The sequence below is a fragment of the Prionailurus viverrinus genome, chromosome D4 (assembly GCF_022837055.1).
Source record: "Prionailurus viverrinus isolate Anna chromosome D4, UM_Priviv_1.0, whole genome shotgun sequence".
Lineage (NCBI taxonomy): Eukaryota > Metazoa > Chordata > Mammalia > Carnivora > Felidae > Prionailurus > Prionailurus viverrinus.
This window is the reverse complement of record NC_062573.1, coordinates 94204670-94219818: the sequence shown is the minus strand read 5'-3', so window position 1 is coordinate 94219818 and position 15149 is coordinate 94204670. Positions and strand designations below refer to the sequence as shown.

The 15149-nt window shown below is 63.5% G+C and overlaps 2 protein-coding genes across 2 annotated transcripts; both read right to left on the bottom strand.

The window, feature by feature from the left end:
• Positions 1-267: 267 nt before the first annotated feature.
• On the bottom strand, positions 268-10598 carry NELFB (negative elongation factor complex member B). Its single transcript, XM_047831047.1, has 13 exons — positions 10271-10598; positions 9758-9921; positions 9438-9537; positions 8786-9016; positions 6492-6677; positions 5720-5832; positions 5081-5183; positions 4766-4861; positions 4422-4564; positions 4208-4314; positions 1548-1689; positions 1299-1407; positions 268-1202 (listed from the first exon to the last, which is right to left on the bottom strand). The coding sequence occupies exons 1-13, from the start codon at positions 10370-10372 to the stop codon at positions 1056-1058; spliced, it is 1743 nt and encodes a 580-aa protein (XP_047687003.1). The 5' UTR covers positions 10373-10598; the 3' UTR covers positions 268-1055.
• A 2222-nt stretch (positions 10599-12820) lies between these two features.
• Positions 12821-15071, bottom strand: STPG3 (sperm-tail PG-rich repeat containing 3). Its single transcript, XM_047829120.1, has 6 exons — positions 14965-15071; positions 14698-14855; positions 14446-14580; positions 14252-14340; positions 13291-13591; positions 12821-13172 (listed from the first exon to the last, which is right to left on the bottom strand). The coding sequence occupies exons 1-6, from the start codon at positions 15069-15071 to the stop codon at positions 13039-13041; spliced, it is 924 nt and encodes a 307-aa protein (XP_047685076.1). The 3' UTR covers positions 12821-13038.
• Between the last annotated feature and the right edge of the window lie 78 nt (positions 15072-15149).

Below are 15149 nucleotides of genomic sequence, written 5' to 3'. Positions count from 1 at the left end.
GACACTGTCCAGGCCCTCCCCACACCCCACGATCCCAGCATAGGGGGGTGGGGGTGGGGTCCTGCCTGAATCTCTGCTTCCTAAGGAAAAAATGGAAAGGGACTACCCCTCAGCATGTGCACCCACAGACGTCTCCCCCCTGCTCCCAGGGGCAGGGCCAAGCATCCAGACCCTGGCCCCCAAAGCAGAAATGTCCTTAAGAAGATACCTGCCTACTTAGACTACGCCCACCCCTCAGGCGTGCCCATAAACAGTGCACCCACTGGATTTACCCAAACACCTTTTATTTACATAAGTCAAAGTCTCACTGTGCAACAGTCCCTCACTTGGCCAAGTGCGGGTGCAACTGAGTAAGAGGGAGCACACCCCTCCAAGGGTAAACTGAGGCAGCCAGTCGGTGGCCTGGGCTTTCCTCAGCCACACCTGCTACATGGGGCGCTGCTGGCCAGTGGGGGAGCAACTTCCTGCCTGTGGGGCTCTGGGTCAGCCAGCCGGTCCCAGGTGAAACACTCAGACGCTCCTCGGAAGCCAGGTTCGTTCTGCAGATGACCGGACTCAGCACACTGCATGATTCTGCCCGTCTGTGCCAACAAGGCTGGGCCCACCCCTCCCCCTTGGCTCCGCACGTGTCCCCCTCCCACCCTCGCCCCATGGAAAACAGGTGGCTTTTTCCTAATTCCAACTACTGCCAATCTGCCTCCCCTCCCACGGCCTGGAATGCGTTCAAGCGGCCAGGAGGGGCAGAGCAGACCCAGAGCTGTGCTCCACAGAACCAGACGGGGACCCACGAGGAGCGAAAACACGATCCCGTTCCCGTGGACAACACACACCTCCCAGGACCCAGTTCGTGGGGAGGCGGAGGCGCAGAAGGGGGCCCCACGTGCAGGAGGTCCCAGGGTGGGGGGTGCTCCGCTCAGCCAGCCCCAGCCCCCCTAGTGGCCTGCCCACGCCCAGGAGAGACGGGGTCCCGTGCTTGCAATGGCAGGGGAGCTCCTCCGGGCCGGCCACGGCCCCACCGGGGGCCCTGCCCAGTCCCATCAGCCCCAGGTGAAGGCTCAGAGCCCAGCCGGAGTGGACACGGCGGGGAGGGGCAACTCCAGGGCCGGAGTCTCCGCGGCCTGGGCCGGGCTGGGCTTCCGGTGCTCCAGCTGCTCCAGCCGCTCACCGAGCTGAGAGTAAAGTTCCTTCACGGCCTCTCCGCTCTGCAGGGGGGAAAGTGCGTGGTTCGGGGCAGCCCCTCCCCGCCAGGGCCGCATGGGGGCGGGGCGGGCGGCACAGGCCGCGGGCAGGGCACCCACCTGGCCCGTGGGCTCCAGCGCCTTCCGCAGGGCGTCCAGCCTGGACGGGGCCACCCGGTGGTGCAGGTGGATGAGGAGCCGCAGCACGTGGCGCTGCACGTTCTCCTTCCTGGAAGAGGCCACAGCAGCGCGGCGGGTGGGCGGAGCCCAGAACCGACCCCCTCCCCCCTGACACCCCCCCCCCAGCCCCCGCCCCCGCCCGCCCAGAGGCGCCACAAGAGCGCCCGGAGCCCCGCAGGGTGCAGGCACCTGGGTGAGGCCGTGAGGAGGAAGCCATCGAAGAGGCTCCTGCAGAAGTCCTCCAGGGCAAACTCGTCGGCCAGCAGCGCCAAGTTCCCCATGAGCAGGTGCAGGAAGATGTCCCCAAACGCCAGGTCGCCAAAGGTCTCCACTGCAAACACAGGTGTCAGCCCCGCTCAGCCCGCCGCCCCCCGCCCCTGGATGGGCCAACGGGGAGGCCACGGAGCAGCAGCGCCCCCTGAGGACGGGGTGCCCGGTTTTCCTGCAGCCAGAACCGGGGCCTGCACCACGAGGAGGCAGGGGCGGCCAGCCGCCCCCACGGAGGCAGAGAAGCAGGGCTGTGGGGGTGAGGGTCGGGGTGGGGAGGGCACGGGAGCCTGCTGCCGGTGGTTCTGCCCCATGGTCAAGGGACTTTGGACTAAGTGGACTCGAGAAGAGGGAGAAACTGAACAGACTGGAACTAGAAAAGAAACAGGAAAGTGCCACGGCACCGGCCCCCGAGTTCTACCAGACTGCGAGCTACGTGGTTCTAGAAGAATGACAACAAAAGGAAAGATTTTCATTTTTTGAAGGCACAGACTCCAAAAACTAATTTAATCAAAAAAAATTAAAAAAAAAAAAACCAACTAAAATAATCAGCAAAGGTAACTACCAACGTATCTCACTGATGACCAGAGACAGAGTGCACAGCAAACAAGGCCGACGACCCAGCTGGAGGGCAGCAGGTCACGGGGAGGGGGGGGCACACATGGGGACACAAGTGCCACAGCAGCCACTAGAGAAGTGCTGACAGGGAGCTGTGACCATGGCACTATCTGAGCCCCAGGCGCCACTGAATGCCACGGGGAGGCCTGGGCACCATCAGATGCAGCCGGGCTGTGCCCCCACCACATGTGACCAGAGCCCCCGCTGACCTCACGGCCGGGGGCACTTTACAGGACACTCAGGCAAGGGCACGGTCGCCACCCCAGGGAACACTGCCAGCAAAGTCCCTAATGGGAAACAAATGCCCTGGTTCCAACCCTTCCCACAGAACCCTCCAGACAAGGAGAAACACGAAAGGCAGCAAGGGGACACGAGCGTGGAGGGGAGACGCTAGTTGGAGCCCTGACTTGAACTAACCACCCACATCAAATGTCACGTGACAACGAGAGATCCGTGGCCACCGTTGGGCCCTGGACCCAGATGCGACCACAGCACCATTCTTTTGTAGAGACACCTGTCAAGTCCTCCGTGGGTTTACGTCCAGACCATCATCCGGGGGACGAGCGGCGCACGCGGACCCCCACGCAGCAGGTGAGAGGCACTGGGCTTCACCACGCTGTGCTCTTTGCTTGTAACGTCATCAAAAACCCCCACGATAAAAAGCTAAAAAATAAACAGAAAGGAATTTTTAAAACTGACATCTGATCTTACTAGCACCCGGCAACGACAGAAGGGGACAGCGTACCCATCCTGAGCACAAGGAAAGGTCTGAGTCCCAGCACCCTGGGCAGCAGCACGTGGCTGGGAGACACCGACGCGGTGTCGGAGGCAGGGAGGGAGGGGCACTCCCTCACCGGATGCCCCTGACGCCGGCAGGACAGCCCGCTCCTAGCTGACACCGTTAGGCGCGAGAAAGAAACAAAGGTACCGAAACGAACTGGAACGATGAGACAAACCCAAACGGCACCCTCGGAAGTCTCCAGGCTCCAGCCCTTGTGGCCCTGTGACACGTCTACATGTGGACATGCTACCTCATGTGGAAAGAAGCCCTACGACAGGAGACGACACCGCATGACCCAGGTGGGCCCGACAGCATCACAGGGAGGCGGGAGGCAGGGGGCCAGACTCAGAGGGATGTGCGGGCGGGAGGAGCCGGAAGGGTGAACCGCGAGACAAAGTCAGGAGCCGGGATGCGGGCGGCTCCTAGAAGCTGGAGGAGACCAGGAGACAGATTCTCCCCAGAGCCTCCAGAAGGAGCCAGCCTCGCCCACACCTTGCCTGTAGCCCCGGGACACTCGCTTCACCCTTCCGGCCTCCAGAGCGAGAAGAAAATAAGTTCGTGCTGTTCACGTACATGGAAACTAGATACGAAGTAAGACGCACAAATAGCTTCCTTCCTAAAGAAAACACGGGAAACGTAACACGGGCACCACCCTCAGACGCGTCAGTGACCCAGAAATGCACTTGGCCGGGAACGTGCAGGATCCTTATGAAGCAGCCTCAACACCCCAGACACGAGCTGAGCCAGCAGAGGCCCCTGGGTCTGGGCAAGCATGGGAAGGCCAGGTGCTCCCCAACACCCTTCTCCTTGCCTCCACCTGCAGCTTACTCTTGAAGGGGTCCACTCGGGCCCCACCACGAAGCAACCGGCCCCCTGGCCCCACATAGCCAGAGACCGTGGGGGGTGAGCTCTCTCAATCGTCTGAGGCCTCGAGGGGCTCCACCTCCCTCGCCAGTTAGGAGCAAATCATGGTAGCTTTTCCACCACAGCCAAAAAGATGCTTTCACAAACGGTGACAATGGCGAAGGGTGTCCGCGAAACTACCAAACTGAGAAACTACCAAACTACCCCCGCACCAAAACCACCTCCAGAAGACAAAGACGGAGAAGTGCGCCGAGCCAGCCCCTCAGAGCTGGGACAGGGCAGGAGCCCGGGGCCCGGCACGGGGCCTGCCCGCACTCACCCAGCCCCGGCAGCAGGCGCAGGAGTGCGTTCTTGTTCCTCTGCTTGGTGATGTGCAGCACATAGTACAGCCCCACCTCGCAGGCCATGCGGTGCTCCTGCAGGAACCTGAGCCCGGCAAGGACAGGTCACCCCTGGGCGATGCCCTCCGCACAGCCGTGGGGAGCTGGGGGGCGGGGGCGCGGCACGCCCACCCGTGACCGTGGGGCCCATACTTGGTGAAACTCTCCGGGAGCGTGTTCGGGTACGTAACCGGGGCTTTCTCCTCAGCCGGCAGCTTCTGGTCCACGTTGAAGGTATGGTCGTCGACCACGAAGGACATGAGCATGGGCAGGAACCTGGTGATGAGCTCCACCTCCTACGCCAGAGAAGACCCAGGAGCGGTCGGGGTCAGCCCCACCTTTGTCCTGCAGGGACCCCGCCCCTCGCCCGCCTCCCTGCATCTACCTTTTTCGACTTCAGCCTGTCCCTCCTTCCCACCTCCCGAGACCCCGCCCTGCTGATCTCCACAGACCCTCTCGAGGAAGCGGTGGGAACCATCCCACCCTCGTCCCGTTACCATCTTGGGCTCCTTGAAGACCTGGCTGTCAATCATGTCCCATGCCCCCTGGCCCAGCGCCAGCAGCCTGAGCAGCAGCAGGAGATCGGGACTGTCCTGTGGGAAAACGAAGGCCTCAGCACGTGCTCACCCAAGGCTCCCCTCCACTGAAATCACTCGTTGCCTGGCAGGGTCCCTGTGCCACGGCCAAACGCCTCGGCTTCCCCCGCAGCCCCCACGGCACCCACCGCCCATCGGGAGTGCTGTCATTCGGCCGGCACGGGCCTGGCCACACACCCACCCAGAAGGCAGCGTGCAGCCAGCCGCCGCGCTCACCCTAGGCAGGGTCTCCTGGCCGACCAGCTCCTGCAGGTGCCTGACGGTGCTCAGCGACAGGGTGTTGATGGCAAAGGGGTCACACAGGATCATGGACAGGTCCCTGTGAGGATGAGCACACTGCGTCAACATGGCGCGGCCACGGGCGGGCTGCCCTGGCCGCTGTCCTGGGGGGAAGGCCCCTCCGCACAGAGCAAGCCCACCCACCCGCCCGCCCTGTGCTTCTTCGGCACAAAAACTTGATGTTCGGAACTTATCCTTAACTTGCTCAAAATACTGAAAGGCTTTAAAAGTTTTTTAAAAAATTAAGCCCCCGTTTTGGTTCTGAGGACCTGCCCCTGATGCCGTAAGCTCACGAGGGCCCCACAGAGATGGTCACAGAGAGAAAGAGCTGCAAAAGAGAGCTGGACAGAGCCGGTCCCGCCAGCGCAGCGGCCCCGGGACGGCGCTGACCACCCACCCCGGTCGCAGTCAGGCCCCGGCTCACCGAAACTCTGATAGCCTCGGCCCCAGCAGCCAGGTCTCACGCCAAGGCAGCTCTAAACCACACCGGAAGCAGCTGCAGACACGGCCTGCTCATCCGGACACCTGTGGACAGGACCCTGGGGGCTGGGGCACCGGCACAAGGCCGACCCTTACCCTAGGACTTGCTCCTGCCCCTTCTTCACGCCGTCAAGAAACCCCTGCAGCTCTCGGGCTCTCTTGCTGTCCACAAACCGCTCACGAATGCAGGCATCCAGGCACCAGGTAAACTGTGGGGAGGAAGCACAGCCGGGACACGGTCAGAGACCGCGGCCTCCAGACGGCTCCCGTGGTCACCGCTCAGCTGCAGCCACCACCCCGAGCCTCACGTCGGCAACAGGACCCGCAGCCTCTCGTGGTCCGGGCCCTGTACGGTGCAAAGGCACCCAGGCCTGAGGTCCCACATCCCCAGCAGGCCAGGTGGTGCTCGGAGCAGGCAGTATTTGTGCTCTGTTCTCAAGGGGGTCTCCCTGGCAGCCCCCACTGCGGGACCCTGATGCCGCACAGCCCCCCGGACCTAACGCTGTCTGGGGCTGCACAGCATCCGTGCGGGAGACAACAGCGGCACAGAAAGCCCCATCCCTGGAGCACACAAGTGGCCCCTGAGGGCTCTGGAGCAGGGGAGGGACAGTGGCCCAGGAAAGACCAGAGAAGGCTACGGCAGGGGAATAAACAGCAGGCGAATACGGCAGACGCGGGGCCGGTGGCTCTGACTCAGGTGCCCCTAAGCCTGGGCGGCAGAGGGGGTGTGGGGGCTGGCACACGGCTCGTGGCCGGGTGGGTGGGCGGCCAGAGCCCTGAAGGGGAGGAGCCGGAGGGAAGGGGAGGAGCCGGAGGGAGGGAGAGGAGCCGGAGGGAGGGAGGGGGCGGGGCGGGCGCGGGCCTCCACCTTATGGCAGGGGTCCACGGAGCAGATGTCCCCGACGTCCAGCTCGTGCAGGGACATGAGCAGCTCGGCCCGCAGCGTGCAGTAGTGCACGTTCCGGGTCCGCAGGAAGAGGGTCCGCAGGAACTGCAGCACCATGTCGTACAGCTTCACGTTCTTCCCCACCATCTGCGTCAGCTTCTGCACCACCTGGGGGAGGAGACCCGCGCCTCGGGGTCACGACGGCCGCGGGGGCAGGACCGCCCCAGCCCGACTCTACTCCTTCCTGTGCGGGCCGTACCCAGAGTCTCCTCTGTCACAAGACGCCAGCTCTGTGTCAGGTGGTGGCCACCCTGGATCCCACAGACCCTGAGAGCCCATCGGCCTAGGACCCCAGCCTCCAGGGCTGCCCATCAGCTGGCACGGGACACTGGGGCAGCGCTGAGAGACGCTGGCCACTGTAGCCCCGCCAGGGCTGCCTTGCTCCCTGCGTCCTCCCATGTCGAGCACCTGTACCCCTTCCTCGGCAGGGACCACCCGCCTCTGCAGCCCGCACCCCGCGTGGAAGTCTCCAGCAGCCTCCACCAGCGGGAGGGAGCACGGCTCACCGCGCGACCGTGAGCAGGAGGCAGGCCTCTTGCTCTGATGGTGGGAAGCAGACAGGACGAGCTGGGGTAAGAGACGCCACAGCGCCCCAAAAGCCACCAGGCTGTACACAGTGCGTGCAGGGGGGAGCAGGGACAGAAGCAGTGAGCGCCCGCCAGGCAACCTCGAGGGCCCCCAGCAAGGCCTCTCTGGCAGGCCTCAGGAACCCTGACGCACAGAGCGGACCCGGAGCACAACCCACATCTCAGCACGCGGGCAGCTCCGGTGTGGACCAGGGCGGACACGTGCCTGCCCTGACCACAGCCCAGGCCCACCTCGCCGCGAACGGGAGGCAAGGCGCAGGCCGCTGGGCATGGAGCTGTGGCCCTAGTGGCCGACCCACACCCTGAGGACCGTGGGCACCACACACACCTGCTACAACCCCCGCCCCCGCAGTGGTGAAGGCCGCACAGGTGGGAAGGACCCAGGCCGACAAGAGCAGCAACAGACCACAGGCAGGAAGTATCACCACAACCACTGGCCGGATTTGGGGAGAAAGCGTTAGGTCAGATCCCACTTCAACCACACAACCCCAGGCGAGAAAGCTGAACAAAGAACCAGCAAGACGCCCCCGCACCACTCGACCCGGGCCTGGTGGCCTCCGCCGTTAAGCCATCATGCTGGAGCACATCAGGCAATTGCAGTGGCCCCCCAACTCACTGGGAAAAGCCAAAGTGTCCATGGTGGCCTCCAGCCACCGCCCCCCGCCACACCGCCCCCGCCACACACACGCTCACCTGCTTGCTCTCGGTTCCAGCCACATCAGCCTTGTCTTCCCACACAGCCAGCCTGCTCCCCTTCAGAGCCTGTGCTCACAGCCCAGCCTGGCTCCTCTTCCTCACCCCCAGAACCCAAGCTGCCCGGCTCTGCCTTGCCTTGCTCTGTGACCTCATGCCTCGACCCTCCACTCCTCTGGGTGCCCAACATGTGACATTTACCGTGGAGCATCTGCTCCCTTACAAACTGCAAGTGCCCCCAGCAAACAGCCTGACCCCCAGAGTCACCGAAGGGTGCAGGCACTTATGGCAGGAAATCAGAACTCAAGAAACATTCGCTTGTCAGAGTGAGGAACGAATCCGACGTAGAAAGAAAAGACGGGCGCCTGGCTGGCTCAGGTGGAAGAGCACGGGACTCTTGATCTTAGAGTTGTGTGTTCGAGCCCCACATTAGGTGCAGGGACAACTGAAAAATAAAACCTTTAGGGGTGCCTGGGTGGGTCAGTCGGTTAAGTGTCCAACTTTGACTCCGGTCATTATCACACGGTTTGCGGGTTTGAGTGCCGTATCGGGCTCTATGCTGACAGCTCAGAGCCTAGAACCTGCTTCGGCTTCACATTCTGTGTCTCCCTCTCTCTCCGTCCCTCCCCCACTCATGCTCTCTCTCCCTCTCAAAAAACAACAACAACAACAACAAAAAACAAATAAAAATTATTAAAAATAAAATCTTTTAAAAAAAAGAAAATTCCCCAGAGCCAAAGGACGACACAATGAACTTAACCCGAAAGGCCTGCCGACTCACAGAGCGCCAAGGACATAAAACCAGAGAGGTCCACGTTAGGCGCCACATCACAAAGACCCCCAACCACACATACAAGCCCACCCCTCCCAGGAGCAGAACGACTGAAATGTGCACGGGAGTGGGAAAGAGGGTGGTCAGGGGGCCCCGTGCCCCACCTCGCCCTGGCGCCTCGTCTTCGGGGAAGGGCTGAAGAAGTTGTGCAGGACGGAGAGCTCGGTGCTGAAAAGCGCACTCTCCTTCTCCAGGATGTACTGCTTCAGCAGCGGAGAAACTTCGTCGCCAAACAGTGCCTGGTTGTCCTGCCAGATCTGCCGCTTCACCTCCACAGCACAGGCCCGGTACAGCTCCTTGTCAGCCATCACCAGCTTCAGCTTCTTCTCCGGAACCTACAGGACCATATCGGCCACCCGTGAGCCACACCTGTGCCCCAGGGACCTCCCTCAAGACGGGTCAGGAGGCCTCAGCTCCCCCAGCAGAAACCACCTCAACCCAGACCCACCAACAGGGGTGCCTGTGACTGGACCCCAGGCCCCAGCAGATGTAAGCAGCCAAGCTGAACACAGACAGTTCTTGCCGAGTCGCCATGGGCCCCACAACCCAATTCACACACCAGGCATCAGTCTCCGTGTGGCTTGTCAGGGAAAAGCCAGCACAGAGAACATGCCCCAGGGCTGCTCGGGGTTTGGGCAGGCAGCTCACGAGATCCCCCCAGAGCTAAGGTGCCAGCTTGACGAAGCACATGCGCGGTGTCCCCAAGTAAGGGCTCGTGCAGAGAGTGCCCTGAGCATGTGGGCCCACGGTTTTTACCTTGGGCAAATGTTTCATGACACACATCACCACTGGCTGCAGGGACGGCATCTTCACCAGAGAAAAGCTCTTTTCTAGAAGATCTTCCAGTTTCTTGTACCTGGAAAGGCTCGTGTGACTAAAGGAGCAGCACAGGACCCAGTCTGAAGCAGCTGTCTATCCCCAAACAGATGACAGATAAGGGTATAGGTTTCCACGGGCGGGGCACTCGAGTAAAGGCCCCCTTTTCGAGCGGGGGTGTGTAGCCAAGGGAACGCTAAGTGCTGCTGAGTCCGTTCCAAGGCTGGGAAGGGGCCTGCACATGTCACCTGCCCACCTACCTTTCCTCAGCCTTCCCCTCTGAGGCAATGGCGGACACCCGCTCCAGCAGTTTGTCCCGAAGCTCGTCAAACACCGACTGGTGGAACTCCAGCCGAGGTGTCCCATGCAGGTCCAAGAAAGGCAAGGCCGACTGCAGGGAGGGCAGCAGCACGCCATTCTCTGTCTGAGGAGACAGAGGCCGGGGGGTGGGGGGGTCGATTTTACTTATTGGGGCTGGGCTCATGGGGAGGCGACAACAGAAACTTTGGGTCGCTGCTACACCTGGCCAGCACCCCAGATGCCCTGAGTACCTAAGAAGGCAAGGATGCCTCCCAGCAGCCCTGGTTGCAAACCAGGGTATATATATACATAACGGCAAACCCCGGTACCCAACCAGATGTCCATCAGCGGGGAACCAGCTCAGGGCACCCGCTTCCTCCATCCGCGGAACGGACAGCTGCCCACTTCCCCCGCGCCCCCGCGCCTCCGGCAGGACTCACGCCCAGATCGCCGGCCTCCCCACCGGGGCCCACCTGGAACTGCTCGATGGCCTTGAGCGGCTCCGTACAGTTGGTCAGCGTCTCCTTCAGGTCTTCGCCGTTGGCCACGCCCAGGTCCTGCAGCCCCGCGAACATGGCCGAGGCCCCGGCGCCCGCCCGGCTCGGCGCCCCATCCCCGCCGCGCTCCCCTGACGCCGGCGCGGTCGCCGCAGGTCCCCCCGAAGTCCGCTCGCTCGGGCCTCGGGGACCGCCCGAGCTCCGCTCCCCGGCGCCCTCCAGCTCGGCCAGGTCCCGCCCGCAGCGCGGCTCCGCGGGCACCGCAGCCGCCCACTTCCGCCCTGCGAGGCCGGGTCCGCCGACCGACCGGTCCCCGGGAAACACTGCGATCGCCACGCAGAGGTTCCTGGGAGCGGCGTCGCGCCCGGCTCCAAGCTCAGAGGACGTGAGCGGAAGCTGTGCTCCGGCGCGGCGCGGGCTGTCGACGGGAATCCCGCCCACCTGAGCCCCACCCCAACCCCGAGGCACCAGCCCGCCGCTCTTTTGCGGCCGGACCTCGTGGCGTGTGCTGCGTCTGACCTCATCCTCCTCTGGGGGCACAGCGGGGTGCTGCGGGGCACTTGAGGGTGGGGGAACCGGGGAAGGGGGCCGGACACCGGAGAAGGGGTGCTGCCGGCGGGGTTGGCCTGCTTTACGAATTTCAGCAGTGACATTTTAACCAGTATATTTTATGTTTATAACCATGAGCAATCCTGCTGTTGACCTCACAGCAGCCTTTTGACTGTGAAAATAGTTTTGCTTCAAGGAAAGGAGCATTCGGCCCCGGAAGCGCCCTGTCCCTGGGCCTCACCAGGTGCTCGACCCTCTCTCTCCCTGGAACTTGGCTCCCTCCTTGTCAAACCGGGACAGGGATGAAGTTCACAGCACAGGGTTGTTGCAAATGCGACTGAAATCTAAGTGTGCCTCCAGAGGTGCCTAACAGAGACCTAGGAAGAGACCTGGGGGCAAAGTGGTGTCATGACCAAGGATGGCTATACTCATCACCATGAGCATCTAACCCCAAGTTCACCCAAGGTGGTGGGCCCTCAGGCTGAGGTGTCCATCCTGACCGCGAATTCAAGTTTCAGCTGTCATGGTGTCCCTTGTCCCTTGCAGCGCAAGAAGCTCACACGAAGTCAGTGGCCACTGCCTGGTCTACACCCTCCCTCGGCTCCTCCTTGCTAGGTGTGCAAGCCCCTGGACCCAGCAGTCAGCCCTCTGCAGGCTCTCACCTCATCAGTTCACCTCCGTTCATCCGAACAGCCCTGTATGCTCCCAAGCTTGGCCACGCCAAACATCACACCCTCTCCCTTTTTGTGTGCCTTGGCTTCTGAGGTTTATCCTGCTAGAAATTCCCTCACATTGCCCAGCAAACTCTTGATTTTTCTTTTTAACGTTTATTTTTGAGACAGACAGAGCGTGAGCCGGGTAGGGGCAGAGAGAGGGAGACACAGAATCTGAAACAGGCTCCAGGCTCTGAGTTGTCAGCACAGAGCCCGATGTGGGGCTCGAACCCATGAACCCGCAGGATCATGACCTGAGATGAAGTCGGACGCCCAACCGACTGAGCCACCCAGGTGCCCCTTGATCATCTTTAAAAGTCAATTCCTCTACTGCTTCCTCCAGGAAGCCCTCCCTCCTCAGCCCAGCTACAGGGGATTGCTCCATCCTTCCCGCTAGTCCCACTTCTGACTTTGAGACTAGGGGTTGCCAGTGGTGCAGCAGCAAGCAGAGCCCCCTGAGCCAAGTTCCCAAGACCAGGGCCCTCACAGCTCTGTCTCTGTTGCCTGCTGCCTGAGCTGGTCAGCCCAGGGCCCCAGGACGGCCATCTGCAGTCCCACTGCTCCGATTCCCAGGGGTGCTGGCACTCAAGCCCTAGAAGAGGTCACAGGTGGGCCGCATTCAGACCCCCTGGGCCTTGGCCCCCCTGCAGAATGGGGCGATGTCCACACCACAGGAGCAGCTGTTGCAGTGCCTTTTTGAAGGGGTCAAGCTCTGGCCCAGGACTTGGGTGGCATAGGGGGGAATCCCTGGAGGAATTGGTGCAGTCACCACCAGCGCAGTGAGGCCCTCGGAGGGAGGCACTCCTGGCGGCAACCCCTGGGTCGAAGGGCAGGTTGCTGCCGCGGGCAAGCGCAGGGCCCTAACAAGTGAAGGCCCAGGAAGTCTGTTGGCTGTGGCGTGGCCTGCACAGCCCCAGGCAAGTTCATAGGGTCTTTGGTCAGGAGCTGAAGGATGTAGAGCCAGGCCCTGGCAAGCTGGTCCCCTGGGTCCTCCCTGGTGGCTGGGCAGGCTTCGGGTGGGCTGGCAGCTGCACCAGTCTGCCGGGTAGCACAGCTAGATGGGGGTGTTCTGTACTGCCCACAGGTCTCCCTCCCACCCCGTCCCCCGCCAGGAAGTCCCAGGCCGCCACCCCACCCACCCTAGAGAAGAGAGCACTGAAGGGGAAGCAAAGGGAGACCCCTGGCTGAGGAAAGCCAAACGTGGCGGGTCAGCAGCAGGCCACATCCGTGGGACAGCTCACGAAAGACACAACAGAGCTGGAAAGAACGACAGCATCTCTGTGTGGCAAGGGGGTGGGCAGGTGAGGACTTCCGGCTGGGCCCTCCTTGCTGTCCGCAGCTCACAGAGGGATGGGCCGGCCAGGAGGGGGCATCAGAGGCGCCCAGAGAGTCAGAAGGCCAAGCTGGGCCCCCCCCCCCCCCCCCCCCCGGGGAGACCAGGGTTCCGTGGATAACCGGCCGGCCGGCTGAGCCCAGCAGGGGCTACAGCGTGCAGAAGGGTCCTGTGTCATGGCGCTTGGGTCTTCGCACGCCCTGGATGACCACCCCAGGTGCTGAGGGGAAGCGCGAGTTATAGCAATCCTCCACATGGTAGGCAGCTGGGCCGGGAGTGTGGGCTGCAGAGAGAAGGCGGGAGCCACACCCAAGCTGCGGCGCCAGCTCCCAGCTCCCCCACAGGCTGAGTCCCCCGTCCTGCTCCCAGGGCCTGGCCTCTGTCATCAGAAGCCTCCTTACAGGAGCTGACCCAGGAGGCGAACGCAGGTGAACGGCTCATGGAGAAGGCGGGCGGGCGGTGGCTCTGCAGCCGGCACCCAGGAGAGATGTCGTAGGTGTTGGGGCCTGGGCGCTTCTCGCCCCCCGGGGCCTGAGGAGGGGCCTGGAGCCGGGGCTGGGCACGGTAACCCGCACCCCCGGCCCACAGCAGCCCCGGCCGGGAGCGGGCCTCAACTGTCTTGGAGGCGGGGCGGCGGCACCCAAAGCTGAAGGCCGGGCAGGCAGGCCGGCTGAGTGGTTGATAGTCCGCGGGCGATGGCCACTGAGGGGACAGAGGCTGCTGCAGGCCCCTCCCGCCCTCCCACAGGTCCCCTATCCACGCCCCCTCAGGCTTCTCCTCCAACCCTCCCCCACAGGCCCCGCCCCCTCGGGCCCCCTTCCCGCCTGCCCCACAAGCCCCGCCCCCAAAGGCCCCTCCTCCAGCCCGCCCTCCACAGGCCTCGCCCCCACCAGCCCATTCCCGCCCCGCAGGCCCCTCCTCTAACCCGCCCCCACAGTCCCCGCCCCATAGGCCCCGCCCCTCCCAGACCCCTTCCGCGCACCCCCACGGGCCCCGCCCCCGCAGGCCTCTCCTCCAACCCGCCCCCACAGGCCTCGCCCCCTCGGGCTCCCTTCCCGTCCGCCCCACAGGCCCCGCCCCCTCGGGCCCCCTTCCCGCCCGCCCTACAAGCCCCGCCCCCAAAGGCCCCTCCTCCAGCCCGCTCTCCACAGGCCTCGCCCCCACCAGCCAATCCCGCCCCACAGACCCCTCCTCCGGCCCGCGCCCACAGCCCCCGCCCCAGAAGCCCCGCCCCTCGCAGACCCCCTCCCCTTCCGCGCCCCCACAGGCTCCTCCTCCGACACGCCCCCAGGCCGGCCTCCGCCCCTCGCAGGCCCCCATCTTCCAGCCCGCCCCACAGGACCTGTCCTGCCGGCCCTCCACCTTTTGCTCTTGGTTAAAGTCGGCTTTCTGTGTGAAGGGGCTTTCGCTCTGGAACCACGCTGTCTGCCACGCCCTGCGGCCACCGCCCTCTGCAGTAGCGGCAGCGTGGTTGGGGAGGGAAGGCTAGTAGACGGAGCCCCACTCCCAGGGTAGGGGGCGAGCGGTGTGGAGGGGCGCAGGGAGGGGCCACGCACCGCGGGTGGAGCGCTTGCGGCCGATGCTGAAGTGGGGATGTGGGGAGCACTCGCGTATTGAAGCATCGGACACCTGGTACTTGGTGGGGCCGGGGATCTGCAGGTCGGTCACGATGGGTGGGCGCCGCTCCAGTACTGGCAGGAAGCAAGCTCTGGGCCTAGAGTCTCCGCAGGCGCCTCCCCCCCACCCCCACCCCCCGCCCGCCTCCCCAGACCAGACGGAGGTAGGGGGTAGCCAGGACCCTTACTCACACAGCTCCTTCAGGTTCTGGGTGCAGATAGGGGGACGATCCTGGGGGGGACTCATCTGCATCCCGAGGCCAGGTGGGACCTCCTGCCCTCCAGGGGTCCACATCTCCTCCCAGGCGGCCCCTGGCGGGGGGCCCAGCAACAAGACACAGGCCTTGGGCCTATAAGGGAGACAGATAAGCACCGTCCAACCAGTCCAACGGCCACTGCATTTGGGCTGCCCCACACACACAAACACCCGAGCCCACCCACGGCTCCCTGGGAAGTTACTGGTATGGCACAAGTGTCTTCTGCCTCAGGGGGCCATGGGTCCAGTGTTTGCCTCCATTGATGTAAAAATTTGCCAGGAATTTCACAGCCTTCTGGTCAAAATTCATCCTCAAAGTGTCTTGCTCCCTTCCCCGGGGACACCTCAGAGCTCTGTGACCTCACTGGCCAGTCAATGGGCACCCCCC